This window comes from Tasmannia lanceolata, unplaced genomic scaffold (genome assembly GCF_043159265.1).
Source record: "Tasmannia lanceolata isolate RefF3 unplaced genomic scaffold, GAP_Taslan_0.1 ptg000037l, whole genome shotgun sequence".
Classification (NCBI taxonomy): domain Eukaryota; kingdom Viridiplantae; phylum Streptophyta; class Magnoliopsida; order Canellales; family Winteraceae; genus Tasmannia; species Tasmannia lanceolata.
This window is the reverse complement of record NW_027518714.1, coordinates 3,416,972-3,441,939: the sequence shown is the minus strand read 5'-3', so window position 1 is coordinate 3,441,939 and position 24,968 is coordinate 3,416,972. Positions and strand designations below refer to the sequence as shown.

The window sequence follows — 24,968 nt, the reverse complement described above, 5'->3', positions numbered from 1 at the left end:
AAATCGGTGAAAAAGGAATAAGATGCCTATCGAAATCCTTTATCCCGGCATACCAAACGCATCATTGCGGTAAATCATTCCAATCTTCATATTCATTTAGAAGTAAGAGAACATTTTCTCTTCCCCACTTCTTCCTTTTCTTCTTTTATTTTTCGAGTAGTTCTCTCGTAGACTCATAAAATCTTAAGAAGGATGAGCTTTTTGGGCAATAGTAAGGAAGCTCACTCACGGGTGTCCCTCACGGCCTGCACACACAAAATGACGATAAATCGTTTAGAGATGCAAATTTTATAGTTAATTTTTAAATTACATACTAAAAGAGATCTTTGGTTGATTCACTTGTTTATCTAGATGACTAGATCTCATGCATGGTTTGTGAGCACCACAGACAAATGGCAATGAACTCCGCCTTTTTTATCATCATTTTCTCATCGGAATGACTTGATTCTATCCAATGATAGGTCGACTATCTCTTCACCCGTTGGAGAAAGGCGTTATTTATCTTTTATACTTTAACACTCCCCCGCACGTGTGGCCCACTTGGCAAACACTTGACACATGTGGTCCCACTTTGGGCCCACCATCGAATGTGGATTTTTGCTATCCGGGAGGTTTGAACTCGAGACCTTTGGCTCTGATACCATGTTAACTTACCAACTTCTCCAATAGCTCAAGCTGTTGGAGAAAGACAGTATTTAATCTTTTATACTTTAACACCTCCATCCCAATTGCCTCATTGTCTCCATTGATCATTTGCCCGGTCCTTTTACATGCCTTTGTGCCAACCACTACTCCTTGCTTATCATGGTAGTTTGCCACCAGGCCATCAGCACAAGCAAAACTTCGAAAAGATTCGATTGGGTGCAAATTTCACTGAATTCCGATTTGAATTGAGTGAGTTATGGTTGTTCAATCAGAGTTAGGTCTGAAATCAGTTAGCCGAAAACAGGCGAGTTTCACCACTTTTCATCATAACCGTCTAAATACTTGTAATTTTTTACTTCCGTTTCTTTCGTTGTAAACTAGATTTTGAAAGCTTCGATTGAGTACAAATTTCACTGAATTCTAAGTTGAATTGCTTGAGTTATGGTCGTTCAATCAGAGTTAGATCTGAAATAATTTCGCTGAAAACAGGCGAGTTTTACCATTTTCATCACAACTCTCAAAATACTTGAAATTTTTCAAAAGGATTTGGCAGCTACCTTTGGGAAGAATTTTCTTTCTGGGTGTGAGAGCATTCATATTATATTAGTCATTTTAAGACTGGATTTGCCTCTCTCATCCATCTCCAAATCCTCATCTATATTTTGTGGAGATCTCCGATTCAAAGATGAGATGATATGAAGATCACTCCATCAATACATTCCTAGCCATTCTATTTTTAAAATTGAATGTGCATAATTGTTTTTTCTCAACCATTCAATTCAAATCAACTAATAATCGTGAAGTTTATTAGCCATACAATGAGCAACTAGGGCCAATTCAGTCATATTTCCCTGCTACAATTGAACACTTTCCATTTTTGTCATGATCCAAGGAGAAGATTATCTTTTTATTATGGGATCAAATGAAGATCTTATAATAAAAACAAGAGATTTTTATATGATGGACCCCACCAGCACAAAATGGGATCCAAATTATGCTAATGGCATGTAAATGAGCTCAAATCAAGCACCTTATTCTTTCTTGGTAGTAAAGTAAGGATTCCTAACAATCACAACAAGGCCCATTTTTAACTAGGCCCATGGGGAAGCTAAATAGGGTTTTGCTCTCCACGAGAGACCCGCCTCCCCCTTTCTAATTTTAACTCTTGAGTCTTGACCCTTCTTCCTATTCTCCTCCCATTCAACACAAAATCAGAAGAAAAGATTTTTCGCCTCTTCTGTTTTTAATTTCACACAGCAGACACCAAGGTAACGTATTCAACAAGATTCGAAGCCTCCTCTCTTTCCTTTCTTTCTTGTAGAAAGAGATTAAGAGTTTATTATTTGTGGAGGCTATAAATCAAGGGGATGGGATGTTCAAGGCATAACGTTCCTTCATGGTTGAGTGCTGCCTCTAGAATGGAATTCGATGGAGGGGCTAATGTTGCCACGTCGGATGTGGGTTTTTCCGAGGGATTGGAATCCTCTCCTCATCACCAACCAAACACACTCTCTGATTTCAGTATGGGTTTTAGAGAACGTGCCTTTTCTGCAGCTGGGGCTGCCTTTATCTCTGCTATTATTGTTAATCCACTAGATGTGGCAAAGGTACCTTTTTTTTTTGTTATTTGTATGTTCTTATGTGTTATTTTGGAATCTATGAGGAGAACTGATTGTTATTTTGATGGGTTTAATGGGATTCTTTGAGAACCCTAATGTTGGATTAATTCATTTTTGTTTTGTTGTCTATCTAGGAAATATTTGTTTTAGAAATCCATTTAGGCCGTGTTTGGATACCTCATGTTTTTGTATTTGGATTTGGGTTTGAGTTTTGGATACAAAATACATCAATCATCCTGTTGCTCATGTTGTACCCTAGCAAATCCCTCTGGTTTTTGGCTTCTTCTTTGCGGGTTTGCGTTTCTGTTTTCATCCATTTAATACAACTTTTTAGAGCCCTGTTCGGTTGAGATTGTGGCAACCGATCGTCACCCCCCAATCCGATTATTGGACCCAAAATTAAATGGTCCAGTAATCGGATTGGGGGTGACAATTGGTTGTCATAATCCCAAACGAACAGGGCATAAGACTGTTTTCTATATGCTTTTCTGATTTCCACAACTTTAGATACAACGTTAATTTTCGATTTGTTTTCATCTCTTTTAAACGATAGATCTTTGTTTCTTCGTTTGTCCCTTATTCTCCTCGGGTTCGGGTTTGCAGTATTGAATGTAATACGACTTTTTTAGGGCCTTGTTTGTTTAAGATTATGACAACCGATTGTGTGTGCCAAACCGATTATGACATCCAAAATTATGTTTAAATTTGAGTCCAATAATCGGTCTGGCACTCACAATCGCTTGTCATAATCTTGAACGAACAGGTTAAAGACTGTTTTCTATATTTTTTTTTCAGATTTCCATGACTTGAGATGCAATGTTAATGTTTAGATGCTTTGAGTATGATATATGGATTTTGGACTTTTTGTTGGATACTGATGGTCATCGTCCTTATTCTCGCCTCTTCAGATAAGATTGCAAGCACAGGCAGCTGGGGTTCCTTATTCAAATCCGCAGCATCATTTCAGCGGGCATGTGGCATCTCTAGGTCCAAAAATGGTATGCTAGAATTGTTTTCTTTTGTTGTCCTTCGGAAGTAATAGAGTGAATTGAGTGATTTGTGGATTAGGTGCAGTGTTTTCTCATAGTTATTTATGTTCCATCAGAATTGTTTAGAGAATTTTATAGGAAAGGTAATAGGAGAAAAATGTGGCAGTGTTGAACTTTTGGTCTCTTACCACCACATACCATAGTACCTCACAAAGCAATGACACGGTTTAAGATTGAGATAAAATGTTTCAGACGTTCTGTGTTGAAATGATGTGGCCTTGTAACCTTTTACAAGACTTTCGTAAAAAAATAGACAACATATTCTATTAGGATATGTTTGTAAGCTGTGATGAATTCCTTTGCCTAATTTCGCTTTTACGCTGAAAATAACCATGTCACTGGCATCTGGAGTTTTTGGTATCAAATGTATATTCAGTTGGTCCAAGTGCACATTCTGTGGAGAATGGCCTGAAAAGCACAGATGATCATGGTCAAATGTCTTGAAAATTGTTTACAGTGTTATCATATCATTCATTTTTTGGATTTGGCACCAGTTTCTGTTGTGTGTTCCAATCCATATGAAGTGGAAGTGATTAAATGCAGTTGAGTTGATTGAGAGATCTTCAAGCAGCTTCTTGTCCTAGGTTCTTTACCCTAGCAACTTTGGTTCTTTTCTTGAATCCTATCTGATTTCTGTTCTAGTCCATTCTTACTTTTAGGGCTTTGTGGGAGGGGGTGTTGTGACATGCAGACCAATGAAAAAGAATGTGTGGCCTTCAATGGTGTGGGCTGATTTCTTTTCATCCAATTTGCTATGAATTTGGAGCTAAAGTAATAATATAGTTTTCAGAAGAATGGTTTACATGTTGAGATGCGCTTCTAGGGCATGGTGGATAAATCTGGAAAGACTCAGTACCTTCTTTGCTTTATTGGGTTTTCTTTACCCTATTTTTGTTATGACTGGAAAAAAATGCACGAAAGTCTTCACATGCATCATAGGTCCTAAATAATGAATCCCCTTCTCCCTTCCTCTCATCTCTCTCTCTCTCTCTCTCTCTCTCTCTCTCTCTCTCTCTCTCTCTCTCTCTCTCTCTCATGGTTGTTTGGACTTTGGATCTTAGGCTTGACCATAGTTAGCAAAATGTGATTCACCAAAAACTTGGGACGGGAAAAATACCGGGTTTAATGCGGTATTGTTTCAAAAAAAAAAAGGAGTAGTACAGTCAAATAAATGAAAACATGAAAAAATGCACTTAATATGTTTAAAATTTTGTCATTTACAAAATATAGCGGGGGTGAAGTTGGAAAGTTGGCCCAGAAAAAAAACACTTTTACTACGTTTACAATGTGTTTTAAACGTTTTCCTCAAAAGACGGAGTTTTTTCCTGCAAAAGTTTTAAATTGAGTTTTAAACGTCGAACCTACAAAATGCCTGTTTAAAATGAAGTTTTTCTCACTATGGGTTTGACTGGAGTAGTAGCCTTTTTTTTTTTTTTAGGGGGGTGGGGGGTTTTGAAACCTGTTACTTCATAGAAGGTTCTATGACTCTGAAACTATACTCAAATAACTTCGACACGAATCCCAGAAAATGGTCTCCATTTCTGGAGCCTTGCCTCGTTTGTTATTGATGCAACCTATAACCTCCTAGAAAAGGGCCTATAATCAATCTTGCTTTGATGAAAATTTTCATCCATGAGATAAGGTCCTATCATCCTCCGTTGAGTAAGGAGCCTAATATTGATATCAAGAAGCAACTCCAAATTCCACCAAAACCACATCTAGAAGATGGATTCTTGTAGCTTGTCTATTTCATATAAAGAAGGGGTTTGCAAAATCTAGTCTATATGCCCACCGTAGCTCTTTCAGTCAGTGAAACGAGGGACAACTGAAGAGCTTGCAGTTCCCTTTCTAGCATACTTTAAAGTGTCGGACAATATGAGATGCTTTATTCCTGTATATCTTGGATTTTATCGGGGTTTATATGCTGAGATGCCTTATTTCGTTGTTGCATTGTATCATCCAAAGTCCAAAAACCTACATCAAACACAATTTGACCGAACCCTATGAAAATCCCTCCATAATCAAAATACATGCAACTGATAGGGACCACATGCATTGGTCACTTAATCTGTATCTTCTCCCTATCTCTTCATTATTTTCTTTCTCTTCTCCCTTGCAATTTGAGTGTGAGGGTGTTCTTGCACCCAGACCATTATGAGAGAACAATTTATCCTGTATCTGTGCATGTAGCACTGGGTTGCACATCTCTTGAAGTAACAGGAGTTCTTGCATATATTTTTAATGGAATTTGGTTTTCTTCAGCACTTTAGAACACTTGGTACTTTCTCATAAATCCTTTGTAAATGTTATTTTTTGATAGGGTAGCCCGTGTAAATGTTACAGTCGTTATTTATTCAGAATTGAAGTAGTCTTTTTACTGTTTTACAATTGTGCTTCTATACCTCAATATTGAGAGTTGTAGCCCTTTTATTTGACTAAAAAGAAAAAAAAACCTATGTGGACTGCTGGATCCCTTATCCATTTCACCTCTTCCTTTGGAATTCTAGAGCTGTTCCTTTTCTATGACACATCTTGTCCCCAGTAATAGATTGACTGACATACATTTTTTGGATGTAAGATGTTCTCCATCATGCACCCCGGTCGATTCTTGGGACTGAATTGTCTTGTCCTGATTGTTTTCAGTATAAAGGATCAATGGATGTCTTTCAATACCAGGGGACAATGGATGTCTTCAATAAAATCATTAGACAGGTATGTAAATCTATTTAGTCAATTGCGAAGATAGTTCTTGCTATTATTGTTGCCAGTTTGCCATGTTTGTATTCAGTACTGAAATCACCATGAGCAGTTAGAGCCTAATGAAAAAAGCTTTTGCAGGAAGGATTTACTAGGTTGTGGAGAGGTACCAATGCAGCATTAACATTGGCCATACCAAGTGTAAGTTTTTTTAAACAGTTTGATAGCCATGATTCCATTTTTGGATGCTCTATATGAAAGATCATTATCTATGTTACTTGGACTTATCTCTTGGTATCAAACATGTGCATGATGTTTTGACAAGATGTCCTTGCAAACCCAATATTTGGATTTTTCACCATGTCTGTATACAGTTAATTTGATGATATTAAAACTAATGAAGTGATATTTTCGCCCCTTTTCATCCTTGGGCCACACCTCTTCTAATGCAAAAAGAGTAGTCCTAAATACACTAGGAGGGGTGTGGCCAAGGACAAAAAGGGGGTGAAAATATCATTTCCCTAAAACTATATTACTATATCAATATCTTTGGTTTGTAATATACAACTAAAGAGAAAAAGTTAAAATCATACAAATATCGTAATATATAACCAGCATGTAACTGAAAGCAAGTAAAAATATAAATTAAGATTTTGCACTAATAAGCATGTCAGTTGTGCCTGAAATGTGTCTCAAGCGCGGATCGCTCATCAAGTTGAGAGATCAGTTCATCTAACATTGAAAATATGTAAGATTTTGAAATTACACCAGTTACCAAGTTCCCAAACCTTAATAATGTTGGGAGAGTTGTTGCATTATATTATCAAGCCATAAAAATGTTGATTGGCTTTTTTTTTTTTAAATATTTATGCTGATTGGCTTTTGATAAAAAAAAAACCTTTTCTCACAATTTCTAGTCTAGAATTAATAACCATCTGCCTACTTCCAAAATCCTTTATTAAGTGGACATATTTATCTCTTAGTTGACTGGATGCTTTATCGTCCTTTTGTGGCTGCTGTCTTGGAGTTATTGATGTTGCACATGTTTCTTAATGGTAAAAAAGGGCGGCCCAGTGCACGAGGCTCCCGGCATTGCAGGGTCTGGGGAGGGCTAGATGTACGCAGCCTTACCCCTGCTTTGTAGAGGGGCTGTTTCCGTGTCTCGAATCCATGACCACCAGGTCACAATGGAGCAACCTTATTGGTGCGCCAAGGCTCGCCCGCTTTGCCACCTCTCTCTCTCTCTCTCTAATAATAATCATTTACCATTAAAAAATATTTTTTTAATGGTAAATGACTTTTATTAAAAAAGAGAGAAGTGGCAAAGCCCACAACCAAGATATTCATACAGAAGGTAGAAAAAGAAAAACCAGGAGAATAATTGAAAGCAAAAGCAAACCATCCCTTCTTGCGGAGGGAGAAAGTCAAACACCTCCAACCACGGCCTACTAAACCTTGCCCGAGCTAGGCTATCCGCTTTGCTATTAGTAGACCTTCTGACATGCCAGAATGAAACTGAGGAGAATCCCCCGCACGATCCTGAATCTCATCCACCAAGTATGCAGATATCCAATGGTGGAGATGACTCCCAAGCATCTACCAAATGACACTGAGGGAGTCTCCACCAATGATTGTAGAATGCTCTCTTCAGTAAGTCCAATACCCAGAAGGACCACCCTTAGTTCGTCTTCATTTGAATCAGTTATCCTAATAGGACCAAAGAAAGCCCACTTGATGCCACCCCTCTCATCCCCAAGAAGACCACCAACCCCGGATGGGCCCGGGATTCCAAGACTTGAACCATCAAAGTTTAAATTAGACAATTATTGTCTAGGAGAATCCCAACTAGGGCAAGGGGTTTCATTTGGCTCTTCACCTACACAATTCTCTCTCCAACGATGCCATAAATCAAAAGAGGAAATCAACTTGAAGCCAAGGTTGGCTTTGGCCCAAAAAATGGTAAGTGAAACAATTTTTGCCCCCTCCCTCTCTCTGTAAGTCCGTTCTCAATCAATAAAGTCACCTTTATTAAAAAAAAAGGGTGGAGAAAAGAGAGAACGTATAAACCCAACTGAAAAGGGTGAGAGGGGAAAAGGTTAGAAAAATGAACGTAGGATGTAATAAGGGAGAAAAGGAATGAATATAGGACGTAAGTAGGGAGAAAAGGGATGAATATAGGATGTAAGAGGAGAGAAAATGGATGAATATAAGATGTAATAAAGGAGAAAAAGAATGAATATAGGATGTAAGACGGGAGAAAAGGGATGAATATAGTATGTAAGAAGAGAGAAAATGGATGAATATAATATGTAATAAGAGAGAGAAAAGAGAGAACGGTTTATAAGCCCAACCAAAAAGGGTGAGAGGGGAAAAAGTTGGAAAAATGAACGTAGAATGTAAGAAGGGAGAAAAGGGATGAATATAGGATGTAAGAAGAGAGAAGGATGAATATAAGATGTAATAAGGGAAAGAAGAGAGATGGAGACACCATTCAAAAAAAAAAAAGAGAGATCGAAAAGTAAAGGAGGGGAGGAAAGAAGAGAAAGAGCGGAAGAGACAGGGAGAGAGGAAGACGCACTTTGACGCAAGGACTTCTTTTCACATTTCTTACAAAATTTCCAAGACGTCCTAGGGCTTTCTCCTTTATATCAGTAGTAAGTCTGCACTTACTAAGAATAGCAAATCTGTATTTATTAAAAAAAGTAAAGCTCGTCTTTACTAAAAATAATAAGTTCATACTTGCTAAAAATAGTAAGGCTGTGATTTGTGAGGCTTGGGCTTGTGTTTAAGGTAGCGGGCCATAGGTAGTAAGCAAATAAAGTGGGCCATATGGTTGATGTGGACAACCCCCACATCTAGGCTAAATAAAATGTTAATAATCCAAATGGTAATAAAGGAAAATAACACGTGTCCGATAGGGCAATAGGGAAAAAACTAAATCTAATGGCTAAGATGACTAAATCACATCAACCTTAACTACCGCAATAAGGCATAGAGCTTGCCAAGCAGCTATCGAGCGCTACCTATTTTCATGGTCCGATACTGGTGGGAGATTGAGCAACTCTCCGGTCCAAGGATTAGCGTCCCTTTCGTTGCCGAATTTTTCTTTAGCTTGTGCTTAACTAACTAATATTTCTAGTAAGAATGCACTGGAAGATACAGTCAGTACCTTTATGGACATGACAATGTCCTGGGTTTTCCAAATTGTAGTGTGAGAGACCTCTCGTCCATGGCTTTGTTTCATAACTTGAAACTGAAATCTAGTTGAAGTGTGAGAGACCTCTTGTCCACAAGTTTTTACATAGCTTGAAATTGAAATCTTGTTTCAAAAGTTGGACTCAATATGGAATTTATAGTTCGGTTTTATTTTTTAGACTGGTTTTCTGATTGACCAAGTACTTTTCTAATTTTCCATCTAGGTGGGTATATACTTACCTTGCTATGACATTTTCCGTAACTGGATTGAAGAATTCACAGCCCAGAATGCACCATACTTGACACCATATGCCCCCCTAGTAGCAGGCTCAATGGCACGCTCGTTAGCTTGCATTTCTTGTTCTCCTATTGAGCTGGCAAGAACACGGATGCAGGTATCCAATTCTTCATCCCGATGCTTTGATTTACGGTGCATTTCTTACCTATTGACAAATATATTCAATGGCCTAACAGTTGGGACTTGAATTGAGTATTCACCCTTTATTGACAACAATCATGCATCTTAATTTTTCTGATCTCCACTAAATACGTCTTATATTTTCTAGAGAGGGAAACACATTGGCTGTTATAGCTGCTCTGGTTGTTATATGAGGCATGTCTCAGTTCCCAACTGTTTAGTTGCAAGGATTTTCCTTGTGTAGACTCATAACTGATAATTTTCCATAATTGATGGAAGGGAGTATGTTTTTTTATTGATAACAGGAAATTTAATAAAGAAAAGAAGATACGAAATTACAAAGAAAATGACACAGCAATCCATGAAACAAGAACTTCTCAATTTAATGCACATACCCTCTTTTGACAGCCGGCCGAAAAACCTTGCCAAATGAAACAAGCCGACCCCAACTAGTTTGGGACAAAGGCTTTGTTGAGTTGAGTTGACCCTCTTTTGAAAGAAATTGGCCTAACTGTTGGCGTTTCTATGGGTACGACCTCTAATTCCCCACTAAAATTTGAATTCTCTTTGATGACTTACCACTTGAATAGAAGAATGGAATATATAAATGCAGTTAAGGAAGCTTAAACTCCCTTGCCTCCTTCAAGTCTCGAATGGCAATAGGACCACAAAAGTCAAAGCCCAATTCACCATTTTTTTTTTGAAAGAATGCCCAAACCACCATTATTATCACATTTAAAAAAAAAAGCCCACCGTTTTTTTTTGAATGGTAAGAAAAAAACCACCACCATATTTTTTGAATAGTTAAAACGACCATTATTATCACAAAGAAAGCTTTTGATCCTCGAGCTCTTGGATAGTTGTAGCACTCCCTACGCAGCTGGGATTGGTTTCCTAACAGATATTCTTCCTCCTTTGCTTCACTTGCCTTAACAGCGCTCCAACTCATGAAGAACATTACCTTTGACAAAGCGGAAGTGCTTGCGAGCTAAAGAAATAGTAAATCCCAATATACATTCGCACTGATTACATCCTTGGCTTTCTCTTAAACAGTCCTTTTCTTTCACTCACTTCGGAAACCCCATGTAATGGCTAAAAGCGCTCATAACTGTTAGCCTCCCTATGGGTATGATGAAATAAAACTTCTAAATCCCCATAAAATTTTGAAACATCTCAAGTGCTCTGCTAATCTCCATGGAGACAACCTTTTCTCAATCCATCTTACGATGTTATGCAAATCGCCGAATCCTCCTTGATGACTACCACTGGAATAGAAGAATGGAAAATACAAATGTAGTTAAAGAAGCATGATCTACCTCGCCTCCTTCAAGTCTCTAATGGCGGTAGGACCACCAAAAGCCAATGCTCAAACCGCCATTATGATCGCAAAGAAGGCTTCTGATCCCCGAGCCCTGGATAGTTGGATCACTCCCTACTCCCTGCCCCAACTGGAATTGGTTTTCTATCAAATATTCTGCCGCCTTTGCTCTACCTGCCTTAACAGCCCACCAGCTCGTGAAGGATAATCTTTGAGAAAACGAAAGTGGTTGCCAGCTTAAGAAATAGTAAATCCCAATATTCATTCTCACATTGATGACATACTTAGCTTTCTCTTAATCTATCCTGTTCTTTCACTCCTTTAGTTAACCCCGTGTAGTACCGAAAGTGCTCATAACACTGATATAGCCAAGAATACACCACTTGACCATTTCCGCATCAAATCCAAAACCAACAAGTACAACGCATTCTACACTCATCAGACCAAAAGGAAAACACCTTGTAAGTGAAGACTTAAGCTCTTCCTTTAAATATTTAATTTCTTTTCAAAATCATGCTAACATTAAGTGTTTATTTTCTCCTGTTTCATTGCCTAGGTGACTTGGGCATCCATAGCAGGGGGGATGTTGCCTATAATGCCTAAGTCACCTGTCTTTTTCTTGTTTTAAGTGCGATATTTGGTCACCAAATCAATGACTAGCAATGGATTCTTAATTTATTGCATGTCTTGGCGAGAACAGGCATATAAAGAGTTTCAAATTGGAGCAAAGCCTCCGGGAATGTGGAAGACTTTACTTGGGGTCCTCTCATCTGTCAGGAGTACAAATGCTACTCAGAATTGTATGTTATTTCATACCTGCTTTTTTTTATAGCTCGTAGTGTCCAAAAGTTTAATTTAGCATCTGACACGTACTTCTGTTTGATTAATATAAGATGCTTACTTTCTATCTACAAAGTGTGGAAATTAGCACCCTTTCTCTAAGCATTTGCTCTTCTGTGTACTTAAGACTAACATAGATGCGATGTGTGTGCATGCCTCTATCAAATTGAGCATGTGTTACTCATCCCATCCTTGCCCCAATCTGAATGGAAGAGCCAAGCTGAATAATCTTTAAATTAAAAATTCAAGCATGCACACACACATGTATGTATGTATGAAAGGAATGCTAAACTGAAGGGCGCCCTTGCAAAAAACTAGCTACAAGGGCACACCACCATTGGCCATCTCACCAAAGTGCATTTACTATTCATATAATTTTATATTTTTCTGTGCCATTATAACTATGATTTAGCCGACACTTTGAATTTATTGCTGACACGTGCCGTGTCGTGTCCAACACGACATCCATGCCCATACTTGTGGACACTCCTTTCAACACTTGTAATGTACTACTCCAAGACTTAATGTAGGTGTACCAACACATTTTTTGTACCGTGTCAAGCGTGATTCATCATTGAATATTGTGTTTACCTCTTTTATCATTAACTCTTCTTTTTGCTCTTCTTTAACTATTTGATTTTATATTCCCTCTCCTAAACCTATAGCCCTAAACAAACTCTTATTCCAATATTATATTCCTTGTATCCTATTGGCTTTCCGTGCCCCATTTCTGGTTTAGCCGTGTCCCCGTTTCTAAATTTTGGGGGTTTGCCGTGTCCGACACTGTGTCCAAGTTGAAACGTGACACTTGTGTCCATGTCCAATCATAGCATTATAAATGCACTTTGGTGAGATGGTCCACTGAGGACGTCGTTGTAGGTGGTTCCTCTCTCTCTCTCTCTCTCTCTCTCTCTCTCTCTCTCTCTCTCTATATATATATATATATATATATATATATATATATATATATATATATATATATATATATATATATATATATATATATATATATAGTAGAAGAGAAAAGAAGAGAATTTTTTGAATTTTTTAAAAATTCTATGAGAATTACCCATCACTTTTTTTGACTTTTTTAACAAATGCACATATTTTCAATCCTCCCCCCTCCTTTATGCTTTTTAACAAAGGCACCCATTAAAGCCACATAATTTCAATCTTACCCCCCTCCTTTATGGTTTTTTAATAAAAAATCTATAGAGTGATCTTAACCATCCGATTTAAGAGGAATTATGGAAACCTCTATAGATTGGAGGGCTAGGATCAGCCTATGGAAATGATTTTTGGGGCACAACCTTTTATGTTGTGTTCCATCACATGGACGGTTTGGATCAACCTATGACGTGGTCCGTACAGTTCTTTGTCGGCCCATGCATCGCACGGGGTTTTTTACTAGTATATATATATATATGGGAAAGGTGAGCGTACTCGGTCGAGTAGATAAGCTTATCTACTCGGTCGGGTTAAAAACAGTGAGGGGCCCACATTTTTGGGGTGATCCAAACCATTCATTTGAAAGGCCCTTACCTAGATAGGGTGTCCACAAAAATTCAGCCCCATAGGATCATCCTAACCCATCCAACAGTGGAGGGAAAAATGGGGAAAAATGGACAAACACAGCTTGTCCACAAATCTGCCCATTTTTCCCTCCACTGTTGGATGGGTTAGGATGATCCTTGCAAAAACCCATCTACAAGGGCGCCCCATCTCTCTCTCTCTCTCTCTCTATATATATATATATATATATATATATATATATAGAGAGAGAGAGAGAGAGAGAGAGAGACAGAGAGAGAGGAATTATAAACTGAACGTGACCCTTGCAAAAACCCATCTACAAGGGCGCCCCATTGGTCAATCTCAACAAAGCGCATTTATTGTTCCTTTGAAGTTTGTATTTTCTGCACCATTTTTATACTTTTCTGTCCTTATAAATGCATTTTATTGAGATTGACCTATGGGGGCGCCCTTATAGCTGGTCTTTGCAAGGGAGCCCTTCACTTTATCATTCCTCATATAACGGCACCCTTGCAAAAACCTATCTACAGGGCCCCCCATTGGTCAATCCCAACAAAGTGCATTTATTGTTCCTTTGAAGTTTGTATTTTCTGCACCATTTTTATACTTTTCTGTCCTCATAAATGCACTTTATTGAGATTGACCTATGGGGGCGCCCTTATAGCTGGTCTTTGCAAGGGAGCCCTTCACTTTATCATTCCTCATATACATACATACATAAACATTGACTTGGCCACATCTATTTATGTTGTCATTAACTTGGCTTAGTGAAGATTTTAAACCCAATTGTAATATAAACATTGATCTACTTTCACTGCAAACAGTGCATTCCTATCGCATCCTATGGACAGGTGTTGGGGCACAACTTGCTCGGGATGTTCCTTTCTCTGCAATTTGTTGGTCGACCCTTGAGCCTGTGAGTTTTCTTTCTCAATTTGTCAGTGTAGCTACTAATTTTGATACATAAACGACGTGTATAATTTGACTGTAAAACACACATTTCTGCATTTTTTGCTAATTTCATGCTCTATGATGTTTATGCCTGCTCTTTTTATACAGATGAGGAGAAAACTACTTGGATATGTTGGTGAGAAGGCCAATGCTGCAAGTGTTCTAGGAGCAAACTTCTCCGCTGGTTTTGTTGCAGGAACCCTTGCTGCTGCAGCTACATGTCCTCTAGATGTGGCCAAAACTCGAAGACAAATAGAGGTTGGTTCTTTAAGTTGACCATGTCAACCTAACCTTGTGCTGCCTATTTTTGGCAGTCTTTTTCATTTTTGAATTTTTTACATTGATGTTTCTCCGTTGTGCATGCCCAAATAACAAACTTTACTTTCTGTGTCTAACATTTCAGGACCATGTATTAATCTGTTAATGTTGGGACACATGTTCTACTCTTGACCTTGTTTACTAATTAGTGAAGTTGGAAATCATTTTTCAGAAGGATCCAGTTAGGGCAGCAACAATGACGACTAGGCAAACGCTAACTGAAATCTGGAGGTAATTTCCAGCATAATCTCTAGTCCCTGTTTTCATGTTTTTGGTATTTGGATGATTGTGATGGAGATGATGTCAATAGCAGTGAATAAACAAATGTGTGAATCACATTTGTATACATATACTGATATACATGTAAAGTATGTAACTACCAGATACGACATCTGTACATAACATATACATATGTGCATGTCCATGTTGCTTGTAGAATAGCTTCTAATGGCATCGTCCTCTCTCAATAGTTGCTTAAGAACCGAAGTTATATATTTTCCCAATTCTTTCATTGGTAGTAATTGGTTTGTTTTCATTGATTTAATGTTTGGCATTTATTAATCTTGCTATTGTAACAGGGGTGGAGGGATGAAGGGACTCTTTATGGGTGTTGGACCGAGAGTTTTTCGTGCTGGTCCTTCGGTTGGGATCGTTGTTTCCTTTTATGAAGTTGTTAAATTCACTCTGCATCAAAGAAGCACAAACCCATGAAGGGCAGCGAGTTTGTATGACTGTTCCATAATCCAATTCTTCCCCTTGAGCTACAGGGCGGTTCCGTGAGCAAAAGATACCCAATTTTTCTGAAAGTCTACCAGGCGTGAAGATGGCTGCGCAGATTTTGACTTGAATGCAACAAAGTGACTTTAGATTATGGTCAGCCCCAGCTGCACTTGCTTTATCATGACCTAATCGGAATTTTGTAGTTACAGAAAAAATAATATTCTTCTTTGTGCTGTATGACCTTTGAAACACTATTTAAAGCATTTATTTGAGCATTCTGGGGAGGTCATGACTGATTTCATTCCCCCTTTTGTCCTGTTGTTTTTTTTAATCTGAATGTAATTGGCGGGTGACCTTTAAGGTCTATTATTCATAAGCTTCTGGAGCAGAACCTTGTACATTGAAGTTTGAATTATTGGATGATTAATGATAAGATCTGTTGGAGCAGACCTTAATTCATATGATGAGAGGAAATGAGGTTTGGGTTTTGATTGGAAAGATGTCTGATGCTCACAATGATGATGGGGGCAATTGTCCTTGTGATGATCTCTGTGTTGATTAAGCAGAGATATAAAACAGGGGGAAAGGGAGGCGAGATAATAAACAAGTGTGAGGGATTGAAGGCAAGAAAGTCTCATGCCTTCCATGGTAATTCAAATTAGATTACTTGACTTAGTGCCCCCAAATGATGATGGAAATATTGATATGATTTGCTTGCAATCAATCAAAGCTTAGCCTCATGAGAGTAACACACTTCGATTCCATAATATTCTACAATGACTAGCATTTGGTTTCTATCATCTCGACTTAACCTCTGGCAACTTCCGTTGTTCTTGATGTTTTTTTTGGGTGGTTTAGTACATGGAAACCACTATGTCATACATAGCCACTAAGCTGTGTTTGCCTATCCACTGCACGGAGGCTCAAGTAGGGGTGTAAACGGATCGAATTCGAATCGGATATGGCTATATCCGAATTCGATTACCGTATACACTATTTGAATCCGGATTCGAATTTGAATTTGACGGATATTTAATATCTATTACCGAATTCGTATCCGTCGGATATTTTTCGAATTCGGATATTATCCGTATCCGTTTATCCGGTAAATTCGAACATTTTATTGCAGCACTTTATCTTTCTTCTCTTTCTTACTCCTCGAATAAATTTTCCAAACCTTAAAACCAAACCTCTACCTTCTCTTCACAAAATTAACTCTCAAACCCTAAAATATATGAGATCCTCTTCTTCCTTTTAAAACAAAGTCAGAGAGAGAGGCGGTGGGGATGGATGATGGTGTTGGTAGTGATCTTTGGGTTATATATATATATATATGAGAAAATATTTCCTACACACTAGCTTAAAATACAATGGGGGCCCACATTGTTTGGGTGATCCAAATCATTCATTTGAATGGTCCTCGCAGAGATAGGGTGTCCACAAAAAATCAGATCCATAGGATCACCCGTTCCTTATATTCGCATTTAAATATTCGCCTGGACAACGCAGCAAATTTTGGGTCAATGATTATGAAAGATATTTGCTGGGAAAATTCTGGCAGGCTTGTTAGAAGAGTAGCCTCTGACCGGCTTGTTGAAATTCCAATTTCTGGAGGAGAGACTTTTCACTTTTCTGCCTGTGGTAGCTGGTAATATGGAATTCTCCTACAAATACATACTTTAAAAAAAAAAATTCACCCGCTGTTCTAATTATTTATATGTTTAAAAACTTCTTTAAGCATTTCATGAAGACGACTGTTCCCCAACCAAGTCCGTCCTCCTATCCACTTCTTTCTTGTTTTCCATGGAAGCGTATGGGCCCGCTTTCAGAATTATGCAGACTTTCGGCTGTGTTTGGATTATCGGGAATTGGCATATTCCTATTCTATTCTATTCTCCTGTAAACAAACTGGAAAATAAAAATTTCATTCTAACCAAGGCAGAATCACAATACCACCTCCTTTTTTCTGAATGGTAGGAAAATTTCATTAGATAAAAAAATCAAATACTGAAGGAGTCGATGCTATCACTAGACCTGGCAAACGGGTGGGTCGGGCCGGGTCAACCCGCGGGTGATGCGGGTGCGGGTCCACAGGTCGGGTGAGGAAATGACCCGCATTTTTGCGGGTCAGAATTTAGGTGACCCGCGCGGCCGGCGGGTGGGCCGGGTCAACACGCGGGTCACCCTTCAAATATGGGATTGTTATCTGGATTTGACCGCATCGGTTTTTCAGATAATTGTCATAACTTTTTATATTTTATTGGTTTTTTTTTTCGTAATTTTATAACTGTATAACCATTTGTGGGTAATTTTTCATCTAAAACTTTATAATTTAGCAATTTTACTTTTTCTCTGATTACTTTTTTTTGTTTGGTAGCAACATTTGCCATGTGCGCATATTTGCACCCCGCCACATGCCGAGAAGTTCCCGGAGGAGAAGTTTGGTAGCAAATTGTTATAAAATAAAAAACATAAGAAAATGTTATCAACACTCTTCTTATGACCGCACTCTCACTTTATTATAAGTATGGTATGGCCCACACCATAGGATGATCCAAACCGTCCATTAGATGGGCCATAGCCTAAATAGGTTATGCTCCAAAAATCATTTCCATAGGATGATCCTAACCCTCCAATCTGAATGTTAGAGGGTTGATCCTAACCCCCTATAGATCGGAGGGTTAGAATCAACCAATGGAAATACTTTTGGGGCATAACCTATTTAGGATATAGCACATCTAATGGACGGTTTGGATAATCCTATGGTGCGGGCCATACCGTACTTCCATACAGTACTTTTATAAAGTGAGAGTTCCCTCTAAAAAAACAGTACTGCTGAGTGATGATGACATTCTAAAAAAAAGATTAAAAAATGCGGGTGCCTGCGGGTTGACCCGACCCGACCCATGTTTTTACGGGTTGGGTCACCCGCGGGTTAGATTTTCACGGGTCACTAAAACTTAGACCCGTGCCCGCAAATTTGCGGGTGGGTCGGGTCGACCTGCGGGCACGGGTAGCTTTTGCCAGGTCTAGCTATCAGAATGCCGCCTCTTAGGATAAGAAATAGATTCCAGCATTTTTATCCCCCTTTGATTCTGCACCGCTACCAATTCTATCCCCCTAATTCCAGCAATCCAAAGACTCAAAACGGACAAGGCATAAACCTTTTTTTTTTTTAAAATGGAAGAATCATTTCTCCATGCGGAGAACGTTAGGTATCCAACGTCAACCCCCAACATTTTTTTTTGGATATGGGTCTTGCTCTAGGGATAACGTATGACCCGAGGCTCACCAATTGCACAAATCCAGCTCATGTATTTCTTTTCTCTTGCTTGTTTTGCATTTGTCATTAAAGGTATCACGACCCTAGTTGTTCTGCCTTTTCTTTAGACATTGTTCTAAGAATTAGGCAATGGTCTTGTTTTCTACTATTGTATCACTTTCTTTATTTAATATACTGGAATTAGTCCCCACCTAAACCCAGCTTACCCATAAAAAATGATTTTTTGGGTATTATCACTCCATTAATTATACAGGAGCTCCCCTTCAATACGTCCAGTTCTAGTTTTTACTGAAATGCCGTTGCAGAACGGAAATGTGAAGATAAGGAATGAAATGGAGAGAGAAGGGTGAGGAAAGAGAGAGAGGATCATTACCAAGATATCATAAAGCTATTGATACCCGCACGACCACGCTTTGATAACAAGACTCATTTTGTTTTACATCTCTTTGGTTGGCTGCCAAGAGCATTATGGGAATTGTAATGGACCAACTGGAATAGAACCAGACAGGGCAACACCTAATCTAAAAGTACCACAAAACCTCGGGGGAGTTTAAAGATGAGACGGAGAGGATCTTTGGTGTAATTAGAAGAACGAAGCATGGGTCGACAAAACTGCCGATCAGATAAACCTTCGAATCCACAACAGAATGCTCTACGTATTGGACCCTGACAGTCTTGAAATATGTGAGTGCTATTTAGAGAAAAACATAAACAAAGCTGCAAACTTAGAACTGGGGAAATAGCTTGCCAAATTGAAGACAAGCCCGGGTCCAGAAACTTTATCATTGCACAAACCCCAACCCAACAGAAACATTAGCACATTCCTACGGAGCTCAACATTATAGCCTTTCACAGCTAAAAAGTAGAAAAATTTGAATGGGGAAGTGGCTTAATAACATGTCCCAAGGATCACTCAGCAAGATTATTCCAAAATTTGAAGTTAGTTTCGTTATTCAATATATTTGGAAAAAAAAAAAAACAATTGGAATGAGATTTTACATAGAAATTGCATAGAGAATGTAGTTAGATTGAACAACGAAGCGAACATTTGATAGTGAGAGATAGCTAGCGAGAGGGAGAGAAATGTAATAAGAGACAAGGCAAAAGAAAAGAATCTGTCAACTCTCCCAAAGCAAACAATTAGAACAGGTAAATTGAGTTTCTGGGAACAGAAATTAAAGAAAAGAACAAAAGAAAATGAGAAAACCAGAAATCCCAAACCATCAGCGAAGAAATTGGAATGTCAAAACACAGAACATATATGGTACACAACATCTCCCAGTCTTCTACCTCCCACTTGTTTCTCTATAGAATCTCCATAGTTCACCAAATCAAAAGAGCTTGTATGAGGAGGATGCATCCATGGGGTGGATGAGATATGTGAGAACCAGGGCTACCAGCATCAGCAAGTATGCAATTCCTTGGTCAATAGAAGTCCCTGACAAAAGCAAAACAAATTAACAAACATACATTAGAATTTTAAGCAACAAAAATACAGTTTCCAATGGGTGGGCAACCACAAAGACGATCAGAGCAAGGTCGCTCACATAAAAGGCATGTATGGCAGCAGTGAAAATTATTCACAGACAATTATGAGAGAGGGGCAAGGAAAGAGGGAGAGGGGGAGAACTGGGATGACCAGGATTGGAGAGAGCATGAGAAATCCATAAAAATGGGCAAAAAATAAGCCGCTTCAAATCATGACTTATTTTTCATGTGGCTCGGGGCTTTTCATGTTCCCTCCTCCCACCCAACGTCTCAGGTCTCTCATCTATTGCCCATCTCTCACAACTGGCCCCAAAACTATTCCAAGGACTATTGTTTCATGGTTGTCAAACATGCCCAAAAACATGGTAGAGTTCTCCCCAACAGTGAAAGAAATCAAGACAAATTTCCGAAAAAAGGAGGACCTTTCGATGAACACTGGGACGAAGAAAACTCAGTTTAAAGCATTTTCACAAAAACAAATCTCTTTTCAGAAAATGGGTGCCATTAGGAAACAGATGTTCAGAAGCCCCAAATTTTCGAGGAATTCTTTTAAAATGCATTATATTAGGCATTAGCACCAGACAGCGCTGCCTGAAAAGCAGAGCACTTTCGTAACCAAGAACATCTGAAAATGGAACTAGAAGGAATATACAGATGGTGAGAGAGTTAAAAACGATGGGAAGAAATTAATTTTTCTTCAGAAAAATGTTGTATCAGCTGAAGAGTGTTCAACAGATATTGTAATGAAAAACATGTCATAACAGAAGCAGATGCTAAGAGGGTAATATTTTTCAGAGACAGAGAAATTCAAACAGATCTGTACAGGAAGAGAGAGATTCTTGTTGGAGAGACCTTTTAGGAGAAAAAAGAAACGCCCTAGGAAGAAAATCCCTGAGATCTGAATGAATATGGCAAATATGTGAAGCCTTATTAACCTTTTTCTCTTGAAAGCAATGTGAGGGAAAGAAATTCAGCCTTACATACAACAGATCTAAAAATAATTCAGTAGAAAATGAATGTAAATCAAACAACAGAGTGATGTTACGAAAGACATTAGAAAGAAGGAAGAATTCTCGAAAGATCCTAAAAACGAGAAGAAGAAAAAATACCATCACTTGTGGGAGCTGGAGCGGGAGCGTGGCCCAGTGCCTGAACTGCAGGCAAGACAATGCCGAAAATGAGAGCAACGATAGATATAGCAACAAATGAAACCCTAGAAACCGCCATATCCTCTTCTGAAAGAACGAAACCCTAAAAGCGACGAGCTCAAACGATCTATAAGCCCTAGATCTGTAATGTGTAACCCCCCCCCTCTCTCTCTCTCTCTCTCTCTCTTCTGGTTTGAATGAACGCAGAGAATTTGGAAATTCTCGAAGAGTCGGCGAAGAGAGAGAAAGAAGAAAAAGCTCTCAACCACAAACCCTAGAGTTGGACCGGGGACTCCGTTTTATACTCGCTTCCGGGAGGCGGACGAGGAAACCGGGGAACCATTTAGCAGCCGGTATAGTGGGGCCCGCCCGTATACCTATGGCCCAAGTGATTGCCCGTTTATTCGCGCTTCTTGGCCAGTCTGCCCTGTAAGCCCCTGTTTGTTGTTGCCAGTTGCCACTTGCCAGCTGGGTATCATGAGGATGTATACGCGCGTGCCACTCTGTGATGTATTTGTTAGATTATTACTATAATAGCCCTTGAATATTCTTAAAATCAAGATGCTACCCTTTTATTGTACCAAACATCGCTCTCTTTGGTTGTTTGTTTTGGCAGGATTGTAGGAGTTTCAAATGCATGAGATCTCCCAGAGATCTCTCCGAAGCATGTTTGATTGTCATTTGCACCTTTGACCACTAGACAACTTCTAGACATCATTATTTGTTTTTATCCTAGGTGGTGGAGATGTTCCCCCCATAATCTTCTCCGCTTTTTTCACCAAAATGGAGAAATTTGTTGGGGGGAGTTAGGAGAAATTCTTGTCTTATTCTTTTTATCTCTTTATCTCTCTTACTTTTCTCTCTCTTCCACTATATTTTGATAATGACACCCTACATCTTCCGCTAATTTCCTCGCGCAACCAAACACCACTCGCAAATCTTCCTCCTAATAGTCTCCCCATCTTCCATTCTCTTCCATTCTTGTCTGATTCTCTTTGACTCATTTTTCTCCTATTCTCCCAGCCATCTACAAGCAACCAAACACTAATTGATGTAGGTGAACCGTGGCCTTCGCAATTGATGTAGGTACCCAAAATCTCCCACTTGATGATCTAGGTACCTAAAATCCCAATTTTTCACTAAACTGATGTTTAGCTGTAGGGGAAAATATTTTGGAATTTATTTTTCCATGGGCCTCTTTCCAAAAAAAATAAATAGATCTGTTTTTAAAAAATTTGCAAACCTACTAAACCTTGGAATTTTATTTTCCCTAGATTCAAACACTTGAGTAAAGAACATCCCCTTCTTTTGTTTTTCTTCTTCTTTTATTGTTCTTAAGAAAAAAGTTGGGTGCATTTCGTATTGAAAGATTCATGAACCTTCATCTTCTCTATTGTCGTTTTCTCATTTTATTTTGTTTTCATCTTTTGCACAGCCTGTGCATCAAATTTTACCTATATGAGCCCACTGGATGGGGCGCCATACCTAGGCTCGGAGAGAGATTGGTCTCCATTAAGACTTTGACTTTGCTGCATGCCACCTCCACATGGAAATGAGACCCTGTGGATGAGAGTCTAGACGTCTATTTAGTGGGCCATAGTTCGGAGTGAACCACTGTTTGAAAACTCCCAATAATAAGTTTGGGGCTCACAATCAGTTGTCACAGCCCTGTTCGTTTGAGATTGTGAGAGGCGATTGTGAGTTTAATAATTGGTTTTGGACTCACAATCGGTTGGCATAATCTTAAACGAACAGGAAATTAACAAAAAAAAATGTGCAATTTCTAATTTCTGAGCGACGCACTTAGTCAGGATGGAGGTAAACCAATCTCTCAAAAATTTTATAAAATATGGGAATTAAAAAATCGTCATTATTTGGGTAATAGTTTCAAAAGTTTGCCGACCATTATGGCATAGCATTACTTTATACAATTTTCAACATGGTCACTCCATGGTGAGGGGCCACTAAATGATGATCCAGATCATCTTCCATGTGGTTAGGTGGAGGTTTTCAACATACCATGTTACAAAGCTCTAAAGCATAACTATTTCCAAAAGAAAATGCCGGTAACATGGTAGCTGTTACACTCATTCCCAAGTTCATGATCGAATGAGTCTCCTTTATGATTCTGCAAACAAACAAAAGGTAAGATGTTGATTTTTTTACTTCTTTAGCTCAAGGATGGGTGTTCATTTGACACGGGACAAGAGGCTAAGTGGTCACCTTCAATGGATCTGATTGCACATACATGTCCTCGTGTGTGACCCTAGAATTACGGTCATCATTGTTGTGACTAGTCGTTTGCATTTCTAAGGCCCTTTTTGTTTTGGATTTTAAGAACTAATTGTGAGTAAAAAACTTATTATTTGACTCAAAATTATGGCCGTTAGGCTCTCTGTAACAATTACTTTTGGGGCCAGCATATGTGACATGAACATATGAGGGTTTGGATCTTTGATCCAAGTCATCTCCATAGGAGGGTTTGGATCATCCTATGGAGATGATTGTATCCACTTTTTACGTTGGGGCCCAACAAATGAATGGTTTGGATCTTTGAACCAAGTGGGCCCGAATTATTATTTTTAAATATACTATTTATGGGGTCCACCTTCTCCAATGATCTAAACCATTTATTGTTGGGCACACCGAGGGTTTGCCCTCAAAGAGAGAATAGATAAGAGAGAGTACTTACAAGTGGTGCTAGGCCCCACGAAAAGTTCGCCTAGGGAGGCAACCTGTTCGACGTCAGAAGTGACCCCCTCATGGTTCTTTTCTGGGTTGGCCATACAGGCGCATTTTTAATATAACGGAGTTTTCCGAGAGGCAATAGCTCTCATACCCTATTGGTTTGAGGGTTTATCTTCCAGTATCCCGTTGCAGATCTCCTTGTATTAATCTTTTGTTGTGGTCTGTGTTGGATTCTTATCCCCAAGTTGTTAGCTTTTAAGCCTCCTTGATTGTAATTTTTCTTTTATAAATGAATTCTGGTAGGGGTCTGCCTAACCCCAGCTTACCAATAAAAAAAAAAAATTACACAAAAAAGCTTAAGCAGATAGAAATGGTGTTATTTAATTATTTAAATTTCAACAAAGCGAGATACCTTTAAAGATAGTTTAGTCACTGAAATGAAAACAAAGGAAGAATACACTCGTCAGCGAGAGCATTAAAAAATAGTTTACTCATAGAAATGAAGAAGACACTTGTTTTTCTTTCTGATATTCGTTTCACATGGGTCACAACGGAGTTTTGAAAACATTAGAGTCCGAACTGCCACGGCCTCATATTTAATTTCACTTCTCTACGACAGTTTTTCTTAAGTAATTTACGAGGATGGCTAGTGCCAACTCGTATTCTATCTATGTCCATCTCACCCTACACGTGGTATGGGAGGGTCAATGATGAGGCGATGAACGATGCACATTAATTAATCATCACCATTTCAAAAAATAAAATACTGACTATACTTCTCAAGTGCATTCTGGTACTACTGATTCCTGAATTGTTTTCCTAGCAAACGAATTTTTCATAAGAACAGCAAAACAACAGAGACATGGAACTTTTCTCTTTTCCTGTCCTTATTATATGATGTGTCTCCATAGTCCATACCTTCACCTCCCCATATGGGAGGCATGTTCTAGAGTAGGCGACTTGGTTGGTAAAGGGGAATAGAATCGTAGACATTAGCTTTTCAATGTCGGGTTCCCCTTGCAAGTGGGTACTCAAAAATAAAATCATGAAAAAATTTC

The 24,968-nt window shown here is 38.7% G+C and overlaps 2 protein-coding genes across 2 annotated transcripts; one reads left to right on the top strand and one right to left on the bottom strand.

The window, feature by feature from the left end:
* The first annotated feature begins 1,723 nt into the window (after positions 1-1,723).
* LOC143860634 (mitochondrial carrier protein MTM1-like) lies at positions 1,724-15,750 on the top strand. Its single transcript, XM_077371378.1, has 10 exons — positions 1,724-2,252; positions 3,173-3,262; positions 5,957-6,025; positions 6,152-6,211; positions 9,430-9,600; positions 11,642-11,741; positions 14,139-14,230; positions 14,374-14,523; positions 14,756-14,814; positions 15,162-15,750. Exons 1-10 carry the CDS (start codon positions 2,013-2,015, stop codon positions 15,292-15,294), a joined length of 1,164 nt encoding a protein of 387 aa, XP_077227493.1. The 5' UTR covers positions 1,724-2,012; the 3' UTR covers positions 15,295-15,750.
* A 3,959-nt stretch (positions 15,751-19,709) lies between these two features.
* LOC143862232 (arabinogalactan protein 41-like) lies at positions 19,710-21,537 on the bottom strand. Its single transcript, XM_077373240.1, has 2 exons — positions 21,184-21,537; positions 19,710-20,024 (listed from the first exon to the last, which is right to left on the bottom strand). The coding sequence occupies exons 1-2, from the start codon at positions 21,299-21,301 to the stop codon at positions 19,918-19,920; spliced, it is 225 nt and encodes a 74-aa protein (XP_077229355.1). The 5' UTR covers positions 21,302-21,537; the 3' UTR covers positions 19,710-19,917.
* Positions 21,538-24,968: the final 3,431 nt, after the last annotated feature.

What these genes read in the sequence shown, in the direction of transcription:
- LOC143860634 (XM_077371378.1), top strand. Translation starts at nt 2,013, where the DNA reads ATGGGATGTTCAAGGCATAACGTTCCTTCATGGTTGAGTGCTGCCTCT. An exon ending in TAACATTGGCCATACCAAGT is followed by an intron (nt 6,212 to 9,429) that starts GTAAGTTTTTTT and finishes TTTTCCATCTAG; the next exon opens with GTGGGTATATACTTACCTTG. An exon ending in TGGCAAGAACACGGATGCAG is followed by an intron (nt 9,601 to 11,641) that starts GTATCCAATTCT and finishes TGGCGAGAACAG; the next exon opens with GCATATAAAGAGTTTCAAAT.
- LOC143862232 (XM_077373240.1), bottom strand. Translation starts at nt 21,301, where the DNA reads ATGGCGGTTTCTAGGGTTTCATTTGTTGCTATATCTATCGTTGCTCTC. An exon ending in TCCAGCTCCCACAAGTGATG is followed by an intron (nt 20,025 to 21,183) that starts GTATTTTTTCTT and finishes TGCTTTTGTCAG; the next exon opens with GGACTTCTATTGACCAAGGA.